Source organism: Diadema antillarum, unplaced genomic scaffold (genome assembly GCF_040938485.1).
Source record: "Diadema antillarum isolate AM-2024a unplaced genomic scaffold, OU_Dant_1.0 seq00002093_RagTag, whole genome shotgun sequence".
NCBI classification, from domain to species: Eukaryota; Metazoa; Echinodermata; class Echinoidea; order Diadematoida; family Diadematidae; genus Diadema; species Diadema antillarum.
Genome location: NW_027272737.1, coordinates 41,820 through 65,444, shown reverse-complemented (window position 1 = coordinate 65,444; position 23,625 = coordinate 41,820). Strand labels below are relative to the sequence as shown.

Genomic DNA, 23,625 nt, shown 5'->3' with positions numbered 1-23,625 from the left:
TACAGTCACATCACACGCAAATCACATCATTTCACATACGGTAACACTCATTCACCACAGGAAAGTCCTTTAGTCTCCTCCAAAAATCCATCGAAAATCCCAAATTCCACCGTCAAAAGTGCAGATTCGGAACTTTTCCAAGCGCGCGCGAATTAAGTCCAGTTTTAAGAGTATTGTCTACGCGACGGGTCGCCGAAAAAGCGCTAAAAATCGAGAAATACGCCGTTTTCTTGCGGGATATTTTGCTTATAGCAAGCCGAGAGTGTGTTGATATCAAAGGTCGTATGAGTGTACGATCTTTGATGGTATCCACAAAAGCGCAAAAGAAAAACAAAATTTACGTACCCCCTAGCCAATTACCCCTATGATTAGTGTCTACGGGAATTATTCAATGCAAGGGTTAAATGCAAATGTCTACTGCACCAGTATTCGGTCACCAACGAGCGCCGCAACGTCTCCGATGCTATTTTGCACCAACAGGGTAGAGCGCGATGCATTTTCAGCGGCCTTGCACACGCATTGACATTGAGCGCGCATATCGTGCAGTGTGACTGGGACCGAGCAAATGCTCCTCCAACGAAAAAAACAATCAATTTTAATTTGAAAAATCATCAAAATACGGGCCAGTTTGTGACGACGGAGAACGAAATTTCATAAATCCAGAAGGACATAGTCCTTCAAATAGGCCTAAACGTAAATTTCGGAATTCTTACGAACATTTGAGCAGCGAAGTCCGATCGTTTGGGAGTTTATGTTTTCGTATGGTAGCGGAAAATCGCAAAGTGAGAAACGGGAAATTTTCGGAGTGGTCACTATACCATGGGGTCAAAACTTAAAGGTCGCACAGAATTTGCAAGGGTCAACCGATTATCACCAAAATCTAATCGATTCTTTCCTGTCATTATCCAGACATCCCCTGAACATTTCGTGCAAATCCGTTTACCCGTTCTCTTGTTATCTTGTACACAAACAAACAAACAAACAAACAAACAAACAAACAAACACACAAACAAACAAACAAACAAACAAACAAACAAACAAACAAACAAACATACGGAACCTTTACATAACCCCCTGCCGATTTTCATCGGCGTGGGTAATAAAGGCGTGTGTGTACCAAACCCAGCCCGATTTACATGTATTTTGCGTGCTCCTTCACACAGAACCCTGTTCCCTGTGTATAATTCTCTCCAAGAGAGAACCCCAAAACAGATGGAGGATGTGGTATCCAAGGGAGTCAACCTGGTTGCCGGGGTCTACATCACAGTGAGTGTTTATGTACATCTGTCACAATTTGGTCATCACACGTCCCTCACAGTTACATGTGGTTTTAAATATATTGCAATTATGACACTGTCCTGCCATTGATTTGTGTGTGTCTGTGCTGGGTCAGTTTCAGTGAACTTCACCACAATTTTGCATATGAGGGTATTTTTATTGTGTGTATGTATGCATTATTTGATGTCCCCAAAAAGTGGAGATTGGCTGTTGTGCAGATGAGGGCTTCAAATTATATCAAACAGACATGCTTCTCTGCCCACCTCATTCGATTGATTTATCATCATCTTCACCTTCCTCGCCATGGTCGTCATCTATATCAGTGGCGACAGCATCGTTTCCATCTTTCATTCTCTATGTGATTTTATGCATCTTCACCTTCTCTTTGCTTGCGTTTATTTTAGTCACTTACTCCAGATAGGTCACCAGAATTAAACAAGCCATACCAGTATCGAGACTGATACGGAATTCACAATTTTTACAAGACTAAAATAAAAATTCAATAAACATTTTTCATCCTTGTTCACCCCGATGCAGATTGGTCTCTTTGGCTACATCACCTACTACCAGGATGGGGTCAAGGGGGACGTCCTCCTCAACCAGGCCCCCTCCCTGCTCGCCGATGTCCTCAAGCTTCTCTTCGCCCTCTCCGTGGCCATCAGCTTCCCCCTCGTCGTCTTCCCCTGCCGGGCTAGCATCTACTCCCTCTGCTTTCCCAATGTAAGACATTACACTCACCCCACCTGCCCACCAGGTAGTGTCAACACTTCTTCCCCCCCCCCCCCCCCCCACTTAGATGTTTGCGTTGATTATGAGAAACAGAGTAAAATCAGACAGACAGAACTGTAGGAGCTCATTCAAAATTGAAAGTTAGATTAGAAAGTGAATAGATTTTTTTAAGTTGCACCTTTTTTAATTGCTGAAAATGTGATAAAAATTTGATTACTTTCATATTTTCATGAATATGGTTTTGACAAAACTGAACTCCCATCATGCTGTTAATTCTGTGTTAAATTGAGAAAAAAAAAAATAATTGTTTCACTGCGGCAACCAGGGACAGCCTGGTGGTAGTGTCGCTGCCCGGAAAGCAGTAGATGACAGGTTCGAGTCCCACTGGTTCCTTTTTTCCAACATGTTTGTTAATTAACAGATCAGCAGTTGCGATCTCAACAAATTTTATTTGTAGAGGGAGACAAAGTGAAGAAACTCGCATCTGAACCGTCACCCCTCTGAATAATTCTTTCTTTCAAAAAATAAAAAATTTTGCCATAATGAAACGTTGATGATTTCTGTCCATTTCTTTCATGAATGATGATTTGTTGGAATGGAGTGGAGGATTTTGAATTTGACACCCCTTCATATTTGGTATTATATTCCACATACTAAGAATCTTGCTATAGCTATAGAAAAGTCCGTTACACTCTATGATGATAGTCATTTTGTTTCGCTGATCTCTTAATCCACACAGTCCTATTAAACGCGTGATATAACTTACAATTTTGAGTACGCGTGAAATAAAAGTGCGTTGCGCTGTGGTCTATCATTTGACCCAGTTCAAGTGATGGACCACACTGCAACGCACTTTTATTTCGGTGCCATGTGCTGGGCGCAGAGAAAATTCGTTGTTTTGTCATCTACGTGCATACATCTAAAGTAAACTAGGTAGTCTAAGCCTGAGGATACCCTAAGACAGCTCTTATAACGGTTTCAGATGTGGAATAAAATGGGAATATCTAGGACCCTAGATGTGGAATATAAAGCAAATAATCAACTATTAGTTTCAGGCAATGAGACAAACTCTCACTTCCTTGGCGATCTGAATGTGTATGCTATCTTTCCTCAGCTGCGCTTCAGAAAGATAGCTACATGTACATACAGATTGCCTCGGAAGTGATAGTTTGTCCCATCACCTTCGACAACGTTGATTATTTGCTTGCTAGATATTGGGTAAACTTCCCCACTGCCAACAAAACTTGACATATTGGCTACATTCGTGATTGTGGACTGTCCTTGTGTCAAACTTTTCCATCACCGTTTGCTCCCCCCTCCTGCAGACAGCGGATAGCAACCCTATAGGGGGTGTCATGTACATCCCGCCCGTCATGTTCCGAGTCATCACGCTGTGCATCCTGGGGTTCACACTCTGCATCGCCATCCTCATTCCAAACGGTAATCATTGTGCTCTTTCTGTCTCTGAGTGTTAACTTTTGAAGTACTACACTTGTCTGAGTCACTAGGAGTATCATAAAGACTACTACTCCCAATTGCCCTAATGCCCCGCTTCTCAACCAGTGGACAGCAAAAGCTCTCGCAGGTGGGCCTCGATGTTGGCTAAAATGGAAAAGATTAATGTGTGACCTAATTGGGCCTCAAAAAAAAAAATTGTTGAAGCCAAAGAGGGCATCGGACTGAAAAGGGTTTAGAAGCACGGCGTCAGAGGGTATGCAGGCAAGGGTCCAATACTGTAAAGGCAGAAATTCTCATGAATGATTTTGGACGTTTGGCCAGGTGAGATGAATTTTGAGTGTTTTTAATGTCACATCAGTTAGGTGAGCACTTTAAATCACTCACTGCTGTCATGAAGGTTAGCAGCAAGTGTACTTCAGTAAAAGGTTACTGGTCTGCATTACCACAGCAAACTCACTCCCACTACGGCACCAGCAAAAGTGAAGAAAACTGCAAATAATGTAACAGTTATGATCCTACAATACACCTACCTCGAGGCCAAAGATGTATTATGATATGACATTATATAACAAGCAAAAACAATGTGCATTTTTTTTTCATCGAATTTCATGTCAAAATGTGCAAATATTTCCTCAACTCTTACAGTACTTAAAAGTATGTGCCCCTTTATATTACTTACATGACAGTGATGACTGACAGTTGCCCCTAGAGGGCAAGTGAGCTGGTAGCACTCAGGTATTTGCCTTGTAAATGCATTAGACATTTGTCCAAGTAGGCCAGAGGGAAACATGTTTCTTGCAATGCCCTGCCTTTTAGCCATGTCTTTGCTCCCTCAAATGCTGAGTGTATGTTTTCATTTATATACATGATATTTGTGTGTGTAGAAGGAATTCCTCATACACTTTGTTCTGTTCCAGATGACTGTGTAGTTGAATTTTGGTCTGCGTGTGATATTTGATTTATCTGATTGGTCACGAAAATGCAATGATGAAGAGAATGTGAATTACTAAAATAACAAAACAAAAATGTACTGGTGGCAGATGATCCGATCCACATTTGTAGACCTTTGAAGACAGATGAGATGAACGATTCTTAATCTGCTGAAAAATTATGAATTTGGACTCATGAAAAAAAAAAGAACTTAATTCTCAGGCCAAATGTTGAGTGGAGGCTCTGTTTGAGACCCATTTGGAGATGACTCATTGCTTGGCTTATGTGTTTCATAATTCCTTTGTCTTTGTTCATATTTCTTTGTTGTGCCTTAGTTGAGGTTGTACTGAGTCTGACAGGCTCCACCATGGGTTCAGTAGCTTGCTTCATCATGCCGGCACTTATCTATCAACACACTGTGGGTGTTCCTGCAAGGAACTTGCCTAAGGTAGGGCATTTTTTTTTTTTTTACTTTTTGTTTTGCTTGGGGCAATATTGTTGCCATCTTTGCTGCTTTTTCCCTCCTTTACCAGTTGTGAATCGAGGTTGAATCTGTCTTAGAACTTAGGTTAACGTCAAACCCTCTCCCCTAACATGCATGCTCTTCGTTTTTCTTGTTCCATTCCAGTTCTCCAGCCGCTGCAGAGATAATTTCATTGTAGTTCATTCTGTAGTAAAAATTTCTTGTTTTCCCCCTCACTCTGTCTCCTCCTTCTCTCTTTCCCCCTTATCTCCTTTCTCCTATTCATCTTCTTGTCTTTTTTCATTTTCTCTTTTATCATCATTCTCTTCTCTCTAAGATAGATGATGCTGAAACTGTATTTTTCAGTAGAAAAAGATCAACTCTTTATGTGTAATGTTCGCACACCTGACTCAGTCAACATCATGCCAAGTTCATTTTGCTCGAATGCACAAACCTGCCCAAACCAATTGATAAATCTCCAAATGCCGCAGTGCAGTGAAAACTTTACTCGCGATTCCATTCCTCTTAATGCAGCTTGCATTGTGTGGTGATAGAATTCGAGCAGTATTCCCTAATGGATTTTGGAGTAAATTCTAAGTTTCTTTATTTGTTTTGTGTGCAAAACTCATGCCCGTACAATAATGTAGCTACTGATCATGTGGAACGAAATGTTGTATTTACATCATAGCAAAGCTTGCAATTTTCTTTACAACTTTGTTCATCGCATGTCCAGCATAACAAAAATCTATAGTTACATGGATTTGAAAAACAGAATGTTTTCCCATAGCATACCTGCATTGCAAAGTCAGAATAATGTGGCACACAGGGGATTGATACTGTGGGGCATAAAGAGTTGAGGAAGATGAGAGAGCAAATATCTGGTTTTAAGTAACATCTTTGCAAAGAAATGCCAATGTGATTCCTGGAGCATTTGTCATCTTTTCTTCCTAGGTCCTTTTGATCTTGGGCGTGGCATTTCTCCTGTTCAGCACCTATGACAACCTTCACCCCAGCCCTGTGGACAACCCCATCCCCGCCCCCAAGCCTGTGGATCGCCTTGACAAATTGCAGCAAGGCGGCGAGCTGCCGGTCATAGGGAAAGAAGGCGCAGCAGACAGCCAAGAAAGAATACTGGGTAAGTTTACTGGTCTGAGCTTGTGCTATTGTATGTAATTCACATGCCCATGGCTTACCGCATGTTTTATTTCCGTATGTGGAATAAAGCATTTAAGTTGGTATTTCGCAGGCTAGGAGACGAGGTGGCGACCTTTTGGTGACTAGAGTCTCACTGGTCACGGAGACGTCTTTACAACATTCCTCGCAGACTAGCTAAGAGAGAAATAAAGTGATGGTATAGTATTGGTGGAGCCAAGGATTGGGCTTGTAACTTTTGCGATATACCAAGAAACCACTCATGTAATAGTACAGGGCATACCATTCTAAGAGGAATTCAAAGTTTATTTGATGAAATTCAGTTTTGGAATGGCTGAGACATCCAAAAACAAAGCAAACCAAAGCGAGAGTAAGAAAAGGCGGGTCCCACCTTTTATAAGGACTGCTCTGTTTTGGATATCTCAGCCATTTCAAAATAAATTTTCATCAAATAAATGTTGAATTTCTCTTAGAATTACATGCTCTTTCACATTTCATAAGAGGTTTCTTATTATCTCACCAAAATATGTTAGAAACCTGAAGTTAGGACTCAACCAAAGCTATTCAATCCTTGTTTGATTTTTCGGAGACAAGTAGTAGGCTTGTATATGCAACGCCCACATTGAATGTAAAAGCTGCACTGTGTGTTTTTGCTTGATGGTGATACTGCATAGATGAGAACATATTATTGTATAGACCTCTCAGGCAAATAGTTGAGGTAACCATATCAATTTGCAAACATTGCGTGTTGATACAGAAAGTATTAGATGGAATCTATCTAAAACAGTGAAAATCATTCCAAATAAAAATCCTGAGGATTGTTGTGTATGTGCATGTTGGCAATGTCGGTGATGCGACTTGATTTTTGCATATGTTAATTGACAGATGACAATGTCATCAAGGACCCAGGTGGAGGAGGTGGCGCTGATCCCGGGGACAAGGCAGAAGGGCAAGTGGAAGGGGAGCAGCGAAAACATCAAGAAAGTGAGTATGAGGCGTATGATAATCCTACGTTTTCATTAAATGCACTTAGTTTTTTGTGAAGGTGGCAGGCTTTATTTTGTGCAGCATCAGTTCATGACAGTGTTTTGATGCGGTTGCTGTAGATATTTCAGGAGTTATGTGACTCATCTCTGTTTTGTTCCTGATGCATGGAACAGCTGCAAAAAGAATGGAAGTGATGGGGAAACATTTCTTGACTGTTCCTGCGTGTTCTCTGTATTTTCTTCTTATTTTCCTTCCTTCTTTTTTCTCATCAATCAAACTATGTCTAGTTGAAGCTGCTGAAGACAAACGGCAAGAACCTCCTATTCCTCATGCCCCAGTGGATGTTCCCAACCAGGTAAGGTACCTTTGTAGTCATTCACAAGTCTCATGTGTGGCTAACATGAATGTTAGTCAGTCTCTATCAATACGTAGAGAGCATTGTGTTATATGGGTATCTCAAGATCTGCCCTAAAATTTGTGGTGTGCACAAATGTACCATAGCTAAGGAAGTGAACTCTCGGAGAATAAGATGCCATGCATGTAGGTACCATCAAGGAATGTCTTTATCAAATGTGTGAATGTGTGATAATAGAGTTTTGCGAATGTACAGTGTCATGTTACGTTGAAGAAGATAGTGAAAATCTTTCTTTTAGCTTCTCTTTTTTTTTCATCAAGGTTGTATCATATTTCTGAGAAGTAAGCATGGAAATTCTTTCAAATCAAGTTAGTATCTCCTTGCATACGGTGTTTTTTGCTTTCTTGCAGCAGGCGATAGTAAAGGAACCCGAAGAAAGAGAGAACAAGGAGGAGGCGGCAGAAGAAGAGAAAGAGAAGGAGCGATTGAAGGAGCAGGAGGATGTGGGGAAGGAACAAGGGGAAGCAGATGAAGGAAAGAAGAAGAGGAAAGAAGAAAAAGATACTGAAGAAAGAGAGGAGAGAGAAGTCGGAGAGGGTAAGCTGGCATTGACTGATGAAAATGTATTCAGAAGTTTTCATACTTAACCCTCCTTTGTGCCCTTACTACATCCTCTAACATAAAAAAAAAACCAGCAACAAAATACTCCCACTCTTCATGTTTTTTACACATGAGTTCACTGTCATTAAGCATTTTATTTCAAGACTTAAAGGACTCTATAGACATATTCAATTTTTAAACTCTGTAACTTATGTGGGCTATAACGAGGGGGGGGGGGGGGCTTCCAAAATGAGGACAGAATAGATCCCATGGATTATGCGATGGGTCAGCTGCATTGCTATGTCAGTGCATAAATCAACTGTCATTAGGCATACTGAAACCCCACAGTTATAGCTGAATAGTAATAAACATATGAAACAACACCCAAACTGAACAGGTCTGTGTGCTCCGTGAGGATTTTCTCATCAGATTTTTCTTTCCAGTTGACCCCTCAAGCACTGGCAAACGAGAACAGAGGTGATTGTTGCTGACTTAAAGTCATTTTGAATGAAAACAGGAACATTCGGGGAGATATCAAAAGGAAATGTTGGTAGAAAGTAAGTACAAGTGGTAGTAGAGCTGTGACTTGTTAGAGTGTCCAGGAAACCAGTAAAGGGAATAGGTGTCCTGGGTGAGTTTGAAGCTTGTCACCTTTGGTTGCAAATGTTATGGTATGTAGGCTGTATGATTGTTAAGTGATGTATTTTATACCTGTTTAAAACCACATGATCAACACAGAGATGTCCTTCTTCATCCACAGGGGCCGATGATGACGCTGCAAAGAAAGAATCCAAAGAGGTACACAAATTTAGTTTGTTGGTTTTTTTTTGGTATTTATATTTCATATTATCTTTGCTGTGAGAGGTGTGAGGAAGCTCAGCAGCTCAAATTACTCATTTTTGTTTCATATATTCAAGGACTGCACATGTACCGAAATCTGACTTGGTAGTATTTACGTTTGTGGAATGAGCACTGAATTCCAACTTCTCAGGAAAGGCAATGAAATACCATGTATGACAATGATTAAAGGAAGAGGAGAATGGGAGAACAGGAAAATGACCTGATATGAGGTATATGATATTCCATCCATTGATTTGACAATTAAGCTATTGGTCCACGATTTTATGATTCAAATTTATCATACATGTATGCAATGTTGACAATAGAGACTTATGCTTTTATCTCCAATCTGCCTTATATTCTCCTCATATTATATTCATATGAAGCACATAAAATGCCTGGGGTAAGACCTCTCACTGGCCAGTTTTCTATGTACTTGTCAAAATGGGAAATGTCTTTAATAGCTACTGCTCTTTACAGAAATTTAAGTTATAGAAGTTATTCTCTGTCTTTATAGAATATATATCAAAGTGTGACAGTGATGAAAATGTTGTTTCCCTTGTCCCGTTTCACATTGCAAGTAATTGATTTGTGTGATATGTGTATGAGGACAAGACCATCAGTCCTTTTTTTTCCCTTCCGGGAAAAAAAAAGGAGGGGTTAGGGGCTGTCAGTTTTATACGAAAAGCTAAGATGGCTTGCAGATTTGAAAGTACAGACTGTAGGCACATTCAAATTGACAAATACCATTTTTAGCTCACCTGAGCCAAAGGCTCAAGTGAGCTATTGCGATCGCCCTTCGTCCGGCGTCCGTCGTGCGTCGTGCGTTGTCCGTCGTCCGTCGTCCGTCGTCCGTCGTCCGTCGTCCGTCGTCCGTCGTGCGTAAACTTTTTACATTTTCATCTTCTTCTTGAAAACCCCAAGATCGATTTTCATCAAACTTGGCAGGTAGCATCCCTAGGGGGTTAGGAACTCAATTTGTTAAAATGGGCACCATGCCCCACCCAGGGGGCCCCCAGGGGGCCCAAACCCCCCCAAAATTAAGGAATCTGTAAAAATCTTCTTCTCTAGAACCAGAAGTGATAGAGCTAAGTTAGTAATATGAGTTGGTACATTGATGACTGTAGTTTCAAGTTTGTTCATGGCAGAATCAGGGATGCCCCCCTTGGGACCCAGGGGGAGGGGGGTGGGGAGGGGTTCTAATGGGGCCTAAATTGTACATTTTCATCTTCTTCTTGAAAACCCCATGACCCATTTTCACCAAACTTGGCAGGTAGCATCCCTAGGGGGTTAGGAACTCAGTTTGGGAAAATGGGCACCATGCCCCACCCAGGGGGGCCCCAAGGGGCCCAAATGCCCCCAAATTAAGGAATCTGTAAAAATCTTCTTCTCTAGAACCAGAAGTTATAGAGCTAAGTTAATACTATGAGTTTGTACATTGATGACTGCAGTTTCTAGTTTGTTCATGGCAGAATCAGGGGTGCCCCCCTTGGGACCCAGGGGAGGGGGGTGAGGCGGGGTCCTAATGGGACCTGAATTGTACATTTTTATCTTCTTCTTGAGAACTCCATGACCCGTTTTCACCAAACTTGGCAGGTAGCATCCCTAGGGGGTTAGGATCTCAATTTGTTAAAATGGGCACCATGCCCCACCCAGGGGGCCCCCAGGGGGCCCAAACCCTCAAAATGAAGGAATCTTTAAAAATCTTCTCTAGAATCAGAAGTTATAGAGCTAAGATAATACTATGAGTGAGTACATTAATGACTGTAGTGTCAAGTTTGTTCATAGGAGATCCAGGGGTGCCTCTCTTGGGGGCAGGAGGGGGGGGGGGGGATTGGTTGGGAAGGTCCAAATGGGGTGCCTGAATTGTACATTTTCATCTTCTTCCTGAAAACCTCATGATGTATTTTCGTCAAACTTGGCAGGTAGCATCCCTAGGGGGTCAGGATCTCAATTTATAAAAATGGGCACCATGCCCCACCCAGAGGGCCCCAGGGGGCCCCAATCCCCCCAAATTAAGGAATCTTAAAAAATTTGGGCCCTTATTGTACATTTTCATCTTCTACTTGAGAATGCCTGGTCAAATTTTGGTAGAGCTGTGAATAATTGAGATTAGTGACTGCGTGAAAGGTGAACTTGCGATACTCAGGTGAGCGCTAGACCCGCGGGTCTCTTGTTAAATGTCTGTTGTCAAAAATTCAGCTGTCGAGAGACAACTGGTTACAAGTCTTCTTGTCCCCGTTCCTTGTCAGAATGATGCAGAGGCAGAGGAGAAGTTCAAAGTTCAAGAACAGAAGCAGGAAGAGCAGGAGAAGAAACTGGAAGAGTTACAGGTAAACAAAAATGAAAACAAACCCCAAACCTAGCAAGTATCAAGTAACTGTAGGAGTTAAGGGTAAACAAAAACAAAAACAAACCCCAAACCCTAGCAAGTATCAAGAAACTGGAAGAGTTACAAGTAAACACAAGCAAAACCACAAAACCCTAGCAAGTGCTAAGAAACTGGAGGAGTTACAAATAAACAAGAACAGAAATAAGACCTCCCAACCCAAGCAAGTATCAAGAAACTGGATGAGTTGCAGGTAACAAAAACTAAAACAAACCCCCAACCTTAGCAATTATCAAGAAACTGGAGGAGTTTAAGGTAAACAAAAACAGAAACAAAACCCCCAAATCCTAGCAAGTATCAAGCTGTAGATATCTAGGGTGTGCTTTGGTCTAAGACCTAATGTCGATAATGTCAAAAACAAATAGGCAGAGTCATTTGCTGCCTTCATTTAGCAGTTATTTAGGGCCATGAAAAAGGACAAAGTTGGTCCCCATTTGCAGAGATGTGTGTTGTTGTACGTTACAGTATGCTCTTTTTTTTTTTGGCCAAAAAATATTGCAGGTTTTATGGAAAATACTATTTTCCTAAATTGTGTTACTACATATGTCTTTTGCGGAAGAGTTAGAAATACTGGTGAAAAAAAGAAAAGAAAAACCTTTTCAGCCCTGAGAATACTGTGGTGCTGTTGACAAGGTTGGCATTTCTGTATTTCTGCCTAATTCTCTCATCTGGTTTTGTTGCCACAGGCTCGCCAAGTGATCCAGGAGAAGTTGATCATCAAGCAAGCGGAGCAGCTGGACATCCTGAAGAAGGAGCATGAGGAAGAGAAGGTGAAGAAGGAGGTGGAGGAGAAACATAAGGAAGAGGACGCCCTCAAGGCCCTTCAGATGGCAGGGGCCCAGATGCAGGTAGCCGTGGCCCAGCCCGTAGCTGGGCAGGGACAGCCCCAGGTGCCTGCCCAGGGACAGTTGGGACAGCAGCAACCTCTAGGGCAGCTGGATCTGGGAATGCAGCAGCTGCCGCAGCAGCCTGTGGGGCAAGCCGTTGGTGTTCAACCCGTCATTGGTCAGCAGCCGGCCTTGGGGCAAGCACTTGGTCAGCAGCCAGCCCTGGGGCAAGCACTCGGTCAGCAGCCAGCCCTGGGACAAGCACTCGGACAACAGCAGGGCATTCCCGCCAACCTGCCAGTCGCCGGCCAGTTGGGGCAAGATGGTGGCCAGATGATGGCTGGGCAAGCCGCCCTCGGACAAGCTGTCGGGCAACAGCTTGGCGGTCCTGTTCCGGGACAACTCGGCGTTGGACAGGTTCCCCAGCAGGTCGCAGGTCAGCTTGATGCAGTGGGACAGGTGGGCGTCGGAGGCGGCCAACCGCTAATAAAGGTCGGTATGCAGGCCCCACAGATGATTAGCATGAATCCGCAGAGACCAGTTGGCATGGGAGCAAACTTAGGATTACAAGTGGGCCAGATTGGGGCCCAGAACAGAGATGGTATTGGGCTGCAGCATGTTGGCCCGGATGGAATCAACCAGCAACAGGGGGGTGTGATGGGTGGTTTGCCCCAGCTGCCACAGCAGCAACAACTGCAGGTGGGCTTGGGTCAGAATGCAGTGTTCGATGGCATGCAAGTCAGGGAGGGGGCAGGTGCCGCTCTGGGCCAGGGTGGACCAAACATTTTGCAGCAGCCGCAATTACAGGGAAATGTAGCTCAACAGCTTCCTCTTGCCTTGCAGCAGCAGCCTGTCGCCCAGCAACAGCCAGTCCTTCAGCAACAGCCCCTCGTGCAACAGCAACCCATTCTGCAACAACAGCCCGTCTTGCAGCAACAAGTGCCCATCCAACAGCAGCAACTGCCGCTCGTGCAGCAGCCCGTTGGACAACAGTTGCAGGTGGGCGACAAGCTACAAAACCAACCTCTCCTGCAAGTTGTTCCAGATGCCGGACAAGTTGGTGGCGTGGCAGCAGGATTGGCCAATGACGGAGGTGGCCTGGGCAATGATGGACTGGCCAATGCAATCCAACCCCTCGCGGCGGACGGTGCCGCGTTGCAACAGAACCAGCCACAGCAGCCACAGGTTAGTTGATGACTGTTGCTTACTCTTCTTTGCTTGTGGAAACTCTGGAGCCCATAATCACTGAACACACACGCAAGGATTCCCCGCGGCGTTGCGGTGAGCTGAATTCTTTGCAGACATGTGTGACAAGATTTGCAACTCTTACGCAGCATCGTGATTTGTCGCATCTAACATCATCATTCCATCTAAATTGCGAACTTCCTATTGCATTTCATGATCGTTTCAACTGTGTTACCATCAGTGTTGCTCTATTTCTTTCTCAACTCATCTCTGTTCAGCTCCACAACATGTTTCTCTACATTGCAACGGATTGACAAATTGCCCTACATCGACGTAAATAAGCACTGAATTGATCAGTGTTTTAGAAGTAGCCATGATAAAAAATCATGGGTGTACATACTCGATGGCTACTACTATCATGGCTTATGGCTTATGGCACGGTTTATCATGGCTACTACTAAAACACTGATCAATTCAGTGCTTATTTTAATACATTGATGTAGGGTAATTTGTCAATCAGTTGCAATGAAAACACCTCGACGGAAGAATTTCATGAATTTGAATGTTTTTCTACGTGCGAAAACTCTTGTCATTTGTTGGACAGAGACTCTTTGGACTCAACATTCTCACTGATGCACCTGTCTGACTTGCCTGTCCTTGCGTCAAATTGACTTGCCTTTCTGTTTAGTCAGTTGTAGTGTCACTGTTTAGTTTATTTTCTATTTTCTTCACAGAAGAAGTGATGTGGAGAGGTATGTGTTAAAACAACCTCCTTTGTTTTTTCTGTCAGCTCATAGAATATCCATGGTGAATACTGTATACGCTGAATATTTCACGAGGTTTTTATTTTCATGAATTTCGCGAAGCGGATGCTATTTGCAAGTTTAAAAACATGCCACAATATTAACTCTGATTCTGATGGGAATGTGACGTGCACGCATACATTTCTCCGTTCAGTACTGTACTCCACGATCACGAATTTAACCACTCTCGAAATTGTCCAGAAGTCCCGAGTCGCAAAAAATTAGACTCGCTTAATATATGGCCTATACAGCATCTTTTCAGGAAGAGATCATTTAAGACAGGGTGATCCGTGAGAGCTTTTAGGCATGATTGCAGCGACATCCTCCAAAACCTTGCAACATTCTGCAAAGCATCATGCCAAAACTTGATGGCATGCTAAAAAATGATGCTTGGACAACACCAAAGAGCATCTGTGGGCTGTTTCACTAAGCTTAGAGATCAATGCTAAGTTCAATTCAAATGATCTTACGGACAATTTGGATTCGATCAGTCCTCAAAAGTCAGGGACCATTTCATGAAGCCATTTACGAACAATACCTTGCACCCACCTTGACACGTTCTAGAATACATATTAAATGTCTCTGTATCATTCCCCTGACTAGATCTGATCTGAATCTGTCCCAAATTTTGGTTCATTGTTTGGCTCGATGTAGTTCCCATGTTATTGAAACAGGGCATGGGAACGCTAGAGATAGAGCTAGAGCTAGAGAACCCGGCCACAGGGCACTCAAAATTACAAAACTGAAGAGTGCTTCACAAACAAAACACTTGTGCACAATATCAAGGTACCGGTACTTTGCTTGTTTTTTCTATGCAACATGTTAAAAATCAGAAGTGGTGGACTATTCTAATAGAAACATGTTAAAAATCAGAAGTGGTGGACTATTCTAATAGAGTAGATATTTAAGACAGTGGGTTGCACTGTGAATCCAAGTGTCTGTAATGAATTTGCCGTAAGTCCAATTTTGTTTTCTTTTTTAGAGGATTAAACATCTTCCATTTCTTCATGAATCAAGAGACTACTGTGTGTTTACTGCAGGTTCCACTTTGAGTCATTTCCATGACAGAATAGGATATATGTCCTTGAAACTAAGAATGGCCATTCAATTTATTTTTTTCATTGCATAATATTTCTTGCTGTCATGCGTTACCATTTCTGGGGGGTTCTTCTTTTTTATTAGGAAATGATTAAATCACAGCCCCTCTTTCCTTTTATGGTATGATCAAGTCATTAACCTCTTTGTACTTTTTCTGGGTTTTTGAGAAACATGCATTCTGAACTATGTGTTTATTTCTGGAAACAGATGGTGTTCCTTAGTATAACTTCTTCCAATTTCTCTTGATATTAATGTTATTTCACTATTAAAAGAGGAGGAAAAATACTCTAATAAAACCAGAATGATTTAATTAATGGTGGGTTTGTGCTCAGTACTTCCTATGTTAGTGTTTCTTGGTTTGGTTTTATTATTTCTCATGAAATTAACAGTCACTTACCTTTCTTTGTCTATAGCTCTCTCACCCAAACCCCTTCTCTCTTTCCCTTTAGGAGTATGTAGGTGTTGTGCCTTCTCTACAAGTTAAGATTGCAAAGCCAAAGAACATATAAATCATAAACTCTCTTAATTCTGTAGAAGTCAAGTAAAGTGAACAAGTAAAGTTTTTCTGAATTTTCTCCGGAGAATCAAGAAATTAAAGAAAAAAGTCTTATCATTGTCAACCACTTGTGGTCAACTGTTTCGAAACCCATTTTTCTGGTGATGGTCATTCCGAGCTATTAAGCTTGAATGCAAACCTGTATTGAGTACTGAAAGTATTTTTCCATAATCTACATGATTGTACAAAGTTTTAAGATTCTTGTGCGTCTTCTTTGAAAGGCCTTGATTATGATTTCTGCAGTACGTTGTATATTAGAAGGAGCAGTGCGTTCAAATTCAGTGAAAATAGACTGTGACGTGCTATGTCACCACTATTTGTTTCATGCCATGCATAATTATGTGTGATCATGATGCTGTTGATTTCACTTTCACGAATGAGGATCAGCTTCGTACAGTACAGTTAACCTTGCATAAGTTGACCTTGCATTAGTCAAATAATCGCTGTATTCTATTGATTTTAATCCCTCGTAAGTCAAATTTTCTCTAAGTTGAAGCTATTTCTTCAGTCCAAATAGATTTGACTTAGGCAAGGTTGATTGTACATGTATGTTGTCAATGCTCAACAATAATCATGATAAGATTGGAATATATCCACCATGCAATATAAGTGGCATATTGCCCACCATCTTTGCTAAAGTGCAGTTATCATTGTATAATTCATTTTTGTAGAAGATGACCCTCTCATGATATCTAATCATGAACATGTTGCTACTCAACTTTGGCCCAGATGAGTAATGCTAACTAATGTTAAAGTCCTAACTTGCGAGGGCGTCCTTCATTCAACTGATATAACGAGGAAAGGGGGGGGGGGGGAAGGGGCTCTATCTGATTGTGTGAGAAGATTTCCTCATGATGTGTGTTGCAAAGGAGTGTGTAATTTATTCACAATGATTCCATGGACTGCAATCTCGATTCAAGCTTGTCATTTACTGTACATAGTTGTGAATAAAAATTTTCTACTGAAAGAAAGCAATTGATTACTGTATATCTATGGATTTCAAATAATTTGTCGTCTTTGAATTAGGATATAGACTGCATGCATATGATTTACCTGGCTCTGCTGTCATATTTTTTGTGGAAATGAAAGTAAACTTTACCAAAAGAAAAAACAAAAAGCCAACTATAATCAATGTGCAGATTTTAAATAGTTTGTTAGAGATATTTTATATTCCGTTTTCGATGCGATGGACAAGTTGACTCATTCAAATGCTTTGTGAAGCTTTGCCTGGCATAGCAGAAACTAATCTCTGCAATTTGGATTTTGAAGAATTGAAATATAAGCAGACCAGATTATCGCATTGCTTACCATAAGCTCCTATGGAAATAACATCTGTTTATTTGAATAAGTGCATAAATCTGCAAATTGAATAACTAATTAGCTGACCATAGAGGGTGTGACAAACAATGTATAAATGTGAAACCATTTATAGACTAGTAACAAATTTCTTGGGACCAGTGACATCACTTTGTTATATTGAAATTCGTTGCATAAAATCAGGTTTATCAAACCAATTTAATACATTAAAAGAAATTTGGAGGGGGCCCAAAAGAATAACTTTGTTAAAATGAGAGTAAGTTTTATCTTTTTTTTTTTTTTTTTTAACCAGAGTCCACTGTACTTTATTAAATTTGCCTTTTCAAAAGGATTATCCCTAAATATGATGACATCATGACAACCTAACTAAGCTGGTCATTAGCATTAATACATAGATAGGCATAGCCCTCGTACCAACAACAGTACACATTAAAATGATTTCAGTGTGGGAGACTGTACAATAGACTGCTTGATACATGGTATACAAGTGTTCAAATTTACCATGTGCCTTAATAATAGAAGTTTATGGTAACCAGAAGGCTACATTGTAGCCTCATTGCTTGGCCAACTTGTTGTATAATAAATTATGCATGCACAGAGACTCCAACTCTCCCGTTTTCGATGGGAGATCTCCCGCCGAAAACCCATTTTTGCAAAATCTCCCGTTCTCCCGCTTGAGATTTAATTCTCCCGCCCTGGCTCTGTGTCTTCCATTGGAAAGGATTTCTTACTTATTGCTATTGTATGTTGACAAGATTAAGCCTTCGATACCACCAGAGAGCATCTAGAACCCTTAGGCTAGGAACTTCGCACACATCAACGTGGAGTCTCCCGTTTGCTAGGGGTTTCAGGCAGGAGAATCTCCAGATCAGATGGTGCTTTAGGTTGGAGTCTCTGCATGCAAACTGGATCATTTCCATGAACCACTGAGTATGCAAGGTGGCTGGAAAACATTCGCAACTCTGTCCTTGGAGCCAAAAATAGAAATATGTCATGAATTGGAATGTACGTAAGTGAAGCAGCTAGTTGCTATTAACTACAATGCTATCAACAGAAACCGTGTGAAGACATGCATTGTGGATATGCAACATTTGCTACGTGTTCGCTACTGAAATCAACCTTGTACACCCAAAGACAAGCCATCAATAGACTAGTTTACAGTTGTCTACATACTCAAATTGTATGCATACTTTTATTTAATTGAAACTTTTCTTAACTAGAAAGCTTACCTGTGGCATGCCTGACATATCAACAACTGATCCATACAAAGTAGGCCTACATTTGGAGTATTGAAATACACTGAATACATGTACAAGGGAGTGGAATAAACTTGGTACTGTACTAAGTCCTTGAGGAAAGATATCCATAAAGTAGAATACACTGGTAAAGTGGCCATTTGCAAATCTATGTAACAGAAAGTGTGGTATGGGAGTTAATGCATGTTTAAAAGATCTTGCAGTGACTGCATGTCAATAGACCGCTTCTGTATTAGTAATCAAATTCTGTGCATGCTTTATTCACTAAAAATTGCCTTAACAACCACAAAGCTTGCCAGAGGCTTGCCCTACGTAGCAATCAAGAAGTGAATTCTTGCCTGTGTAACTTAACAGGAGGGAGCAAGTTCATGAAATACTTCACTACTAGGCTGTAGGAAAGAAAAGAAGCGTCCATAAATCATACAGATATATTACAGGAATGGTCTACTGTATAAGCTGTTATTTTCGCGAATTTTACGAATCACATTTGGATCGCGAATTTAACAACACGCGAAAATGTCTCCATGCGCCCTGTTAATAGCGCATTAATGTAAGCGTTTGCGTCAATTCGCGAAGGCAACATCTCGCGAAAATGTCTATGGCCTCGTCATTCGCGAAAATATCTGTACGCGAAAATAACAGCGTATACAGTATTGATGATAGCAAGGTATGACCTACAACTCTTTTTTTTAAAAGATGCAAGTTGACATGTCTCGTCAAATAATGCTGTCATTATGGAAATAATCTTCCACAACATTACACATGTGTTGTTGTTTTTTTTTTCCTCAAGATCTAGTTCAGGTGTGAGATATTTCTATCACATTATCATGCAGAGCTACCAAGTCTCACGCATTCTGCGTGAGACTCAAGCATTCAGGGGCCATCTCACGATCTCACGCATGGCACCCATTTTTCTCACGCATCGGGCGAAGTCTGCAACTTGGGCCTATAATAATGAGCATAGCTCAAAAGATTAAAGCGATAGTTGCAATTGAAGGTATATTTCCATTTTGTCTTTCAAAATAAGTAAAAAATAGTCACTTAAGTATGCACCTGATCGCTAAAAATTGAAAAAGCTCCCTACCGTGGGAGACCACAGGGGGGAAAACCCCCTTCCACACCCTTGCTCGCGCGCACATTCGCGCGCCGAGATGCTGAGTCATGAAAATCTCACTCATAAAAATTTTTTGAACTTGGCATCCTTGTATCATGTAGGAGAGTGGACCACATACTGATATATATCTTGATGTTTTGCATGACAGTGTGAGTGCTTGAAGTACAATGTCCCATGCAGCTCTGTCCCAAATCTAGCTCTTGGTGCATAGATATGCTTTCTGCTAATTTCCTAGCCCTATTGTGTGTGTGTGTGTGTGTGTGTGTGTGTGTGTGTGTGTGTGTGTGTGTGTGTGTGTTTTAAGTTTAGACTTCATAGACCGTCGTGATGTGATTGCTTTACTATTTTCCTCTTTGCTCTGTGTCCATGTCATTTTTCATACCTTCTCTTATTTTCCCTCTTCGCTGTATTTTACTATTTTTGGTTGGCGATCTATATGCTTGCTTCATTGCATACACTCAGGATGGTGCATTTGTAATGTGTTTAAAACAGCCTTTTATTTACATTGTGCCGGAAATGCTGGCTTGCAATTTCTGACCTTGCAGTGTGTAAATACCAGAAATACTTGATATTTGAACATAAACAAAACAAGGAATCTGAGAAATTTGCATATGAGTCATTCCTTTTTGACTCATTCAGAATTGCAAAACTGGCTTCGTATTGAACTAAAAATAAAACAATGATGCACTGAAACTCATTGAGTTGAAGAGGTTGCCGCTGATGTTGTTGTCAAGAACAAAGTCATCCATCCATGGTTGTATAGTGATTATGGGCTTCAAGAATTTCTACAATCTTTTTTTTTTTTTTTTGCTTGTTTTGCAGTGCTTCTTCAAACTAATATCCATCAATTGTGATTGAAAGCTATTTATGAAATACTAACGAAAAGCATTGTAAGTGATAATGACTGAATGACTACTTTATGCCTGAGCATTGTGCTTTTAGTCTATAGATGTTTTTTTTTTTTCTTAATGCTTGTCAGTGTGCCTAGATATTTAGGGAAAATGCATGAGTAAATATAGATGACTTTTTATTTCTCAAATGATTTGGCCCAGCTACTGGTGAGTCAACACACAGAGGACCATGACATGTTGATATCCTCACAAAAGAAGCACAAGAAATGAAAATTATAAATTCGGGTGTTCAATTTGGAGCTGATATCCAGTGAGACTACCTTCAAGAATACATGTGGTTTTTATTTGCAGTGATATAATGTAATTTCACATTTGAAAAAACAGAGAGAGAAATTTAGTGAAGATTTGCAGGGAATAATTTTCAAACTCAAATTTGATTAGCAATTTCAGCTGGTGGAAAATATCTTCAATGATATCCTGTACACTTCTATGTAAGAAAACTGCTACACAAAAGTTAGTTGGTGTAGCAGTGGTGTAAAAATGCATAGCAAATTGCAATGTGATACCAGGAAAATTATTCCCTGATTTGTATAAAGTGCAATGAGAGACTAGTGAGGTGATGTGCCAATTTAATTTTGTTCTTTGCAATGAAAATTTACTGATTTGTGAAAGGAAAAATAGAAGCTCTGGAAAATTCTGTGACTTTTAAATTTTTTGGTCCAAATCTGATGAAACCTGTTCCATTCAGTTCACCTGAGTTTATTCTGTTTACAAAAGCTGACTTAAATATTACGCAGACATGCACTTTCAACACTGATGTGCATGTTTCCTTCCCACAGAAAATACTTGGGGGTGGGGGGGGGGGGCAGGTTTACAGTTGAATAAGAAGAAAGCAGGTTAATTAGTGAGAGAAAACTTTTACAATGTGCATGTGCTCCTGCGAAGCAAATGTGTGTATATGTGCAGCATCTATATATATGCGTATGTTCACAAGCAAAAGCTTTTCTTTATGTGTTTCCTTTGCAGCTGTTGAATGTGTAGCAGGTTTGTCCAATTTCAAAACTTTTTCTTTGGCTTCGAGGACATGCAATTTATGATGCAGATTCTGTATGTTCGGGTCTTTCTTTTCATTTCCTATATTTATGCTTGGGCTGGGTTAAATGCTTGGTTTGATTTTTATTGTCTTTTCTCGTGGAATGTAGACTGATCATAGTTGTGATTAGACTTCTGTATCTCTAAAAGATAAAATCCTTTATTCTTATACGTTAAATTTTCATATATTAGTTGGGATGAGGGGTTTATTCTACTACCAAGGGTCTGTCTTTGCCACTTATGTTATATAAGTTAGACATTTGTATGTAATGTCAATTTTCCAATTCCCCTCTCTGTTGTTATATAGACATTTGTTTTAAGTAACATGGATATTTTCTATGTACATATGGAAACATTCATCAACACTTGTGGGCATTATTCTATAACACTTTGAAGTTAAGTTTGTCGCAAAATAATCTTTTGGTTCTTCAATCCTATGAAGTTTCTCTGCCATTGAAAAAAAAAATGGGACTCCATTATTGAGATTTCAAAGTTTTAAAAGGCTACGAGACAGAAATATTGCTGATGGGTAGTGTATTACTTTGGAATGAAAGTGTGATACCTGTCTGCATGATTGGAATTTTTTGCATGATATTACTTTATTCTGATTTTGAGGACAGATTAAACCATACTGTTGGTGTTTATACAAAGGTTTGAGTTTAGATCTTTTTTGTGCAGGTTAAATTCTAGCACCGTTTCAAATATCAGGTGTGTGAAGTGGGTGTCTCACAAACTCTTCACAAAGAAGAGTTGTATTTTAATCATTTGTCAACATACATGTACAGTTGTACATCCATCACCTATTGTGTTTAATACACACCAATCATCCACTATTTCCATCATTCATCTTAAACTCATTTGATTTTTTTATCTGAGGGTGTTACATTCTTCCTAATGCGGTGCAAGATACTAGACAATTTCAAAAGCTAAAAAAATAAACAGACCAGGTGGTTAGTCTGTTCCTGCGTGTGAATAAAATGTAGGAACTTGAACTTGAACATTTCTACTTTGACTGCAATAATTTTGACTGTAATACTTAATAGGTTCCCTTAAAAGACTTCTCATCACTTGTATATATTCAGACTTCCACAAAAGTAAGGCAAAACATTTTTGACCATTTTAATATACCCTTGGCAAAAATGTAAAGAAGGAGAAAATTATTGAAGATACACATCCCTGCATTCTACGGTTAATGATAGCCCTGAACATCTCCTCCCCATGTTGACACGCATACTACTTTGATTGCAGCCGGTGGATAGGCTCCTAAATGCAGGGGATAAAGATGCCCTCCTCAAACCCGATCTTGACCACGCCCTGGCCGGTGTCCAGCAGAGAGTCCTGAACCAGGCCCAAAACGAGGACCACCAAGAGAGCCCAGGGGATCGCCGGAGGGAGGAGAAGAAGAAAGGGCGAGGGGACGATGGAGGGAACTTGGATAGGGAGGAGGAGGGAGGGGAAGGAGAGGGGGAAGGGGCAGGGGCGGGGGACGGGAACAACGTGGAAGAGCAAGAAGATGGGAGGGGCATGGAGGTCAATGACCAGCTGGAGGTAGGGGACATTCAGGAAGAAGGTGGAGCAAGGAAAGCGGAAGATGAGCCGGGGGTGTTGGACATTGCCAGAGGAGAGGAGGAGGAGGAGGAGGAGGAGGAGAATGTAAAACGTGACAACGAAGGAGATCTTGCAGGGATTCCTGCCCCAGGTGACGAGGACATGAATTTAGAAGATGGGGAGGCACCTCAAGAGAATGACCCCTTTAAGGATGTTGTGGATGTTGTAGACGAGGGCGATACCATTGCCAGGGGAAAGGAGGAGGATGTTGCTGCTGGCAATGCCCCACCAGAGAAGGTGGAGAAGGAGCCGGAAGTTGCCATCGAGAAAAGAAATGTCAGGAGTAGAGAGGTGAGATAGATGTAGAAACTTCAGCGACAGATGGCCCAAGCCTATATGTCAGGTCCACCCAAAAGCTTAGATTTTTTTTTTAAAATCAAATTTCAAGACTAACCCATGGAAAGCTGTATTTTAACACTTCTCTACTTTCCAACATGTTTCACTATGATAATGGGTGCACCAAATTACTTGCTGTACTCTGAGAATCAAAATCCAGGTAAATTAATCCAAATCATAAATATTGGTGATACACACCCCAATTTTTAAGCCACAATTACAATAATGCATCCCTCAGGATGACATATTTTCAAAATCGTCAGGAAATGGTTTATAGGTTTGGATGACTTTTGACCCTGGTCATTCTTGGCTGCCACAGCACAGTCTGTGGATTGCCAGTATGAGCATTCTGTAATATGATCTTGCTACTATTACTAACCATAATCTAATCCAATATGCTG

General features: G+C 40.9%; 1 protein-coding gene across 1 annotated transcript in view; it reads left to right on the top strand.

Moving 5' to 3' along the window:
* The window catches only part of LOC139713900 (uncharacterized), a 30,619-nt gene extending 7,675 nt beyond the window's left edge, over positions 1-22,944 (top strand). The window contains exons 7-19 of the mRNA XM_071625622.1: positions 1,164-1,266; positions 1,816-1,998; positions 3,333-3,447; positions 4,731-4,843; positions 5,810-5,993; positions 6,896-6,994; positions 7,285-7,352; positions 7,763-7,949; positions 8,713-8,750; positions 11,045-11,125; positions 11,868-13,193; positions 22,529-22,828; positions 22,900-22,944. Coding sequence (XP_071481723.1) covers positions 1,164-1,266; positions 1,816-1,998; positions 3,333-3,447; positions 4,731-4,843; positions 5,810-5,993; positions 6,896-6,994; positions 7,285-7,352; positions 7,763-7,949; positions 8,713-8,750; positions 11,045-11,125; positions 11,868-13,193; positions 22,529-22,828; positions 22,900-22,944 — 2,842 coding nt within the window. The remainder of the gene's footprint in view (positions 1-1,163; positions 1,267-1,815; positions 1,999-3,332; positions 3,448-4,730; positions 4,844-5,809; positions 5,994-6,895; positions 6,995-7,284; positions 7,353-7,762; positions 7,950-8,712; positions 8,751-11,044; positions 11,126-11,867; positions 13,194-22,528; positions 22,829-22,899) is intronic.
* The last annotated feature ends 681 nt before the right edge of the window (positions 22,945-23,625 follow it).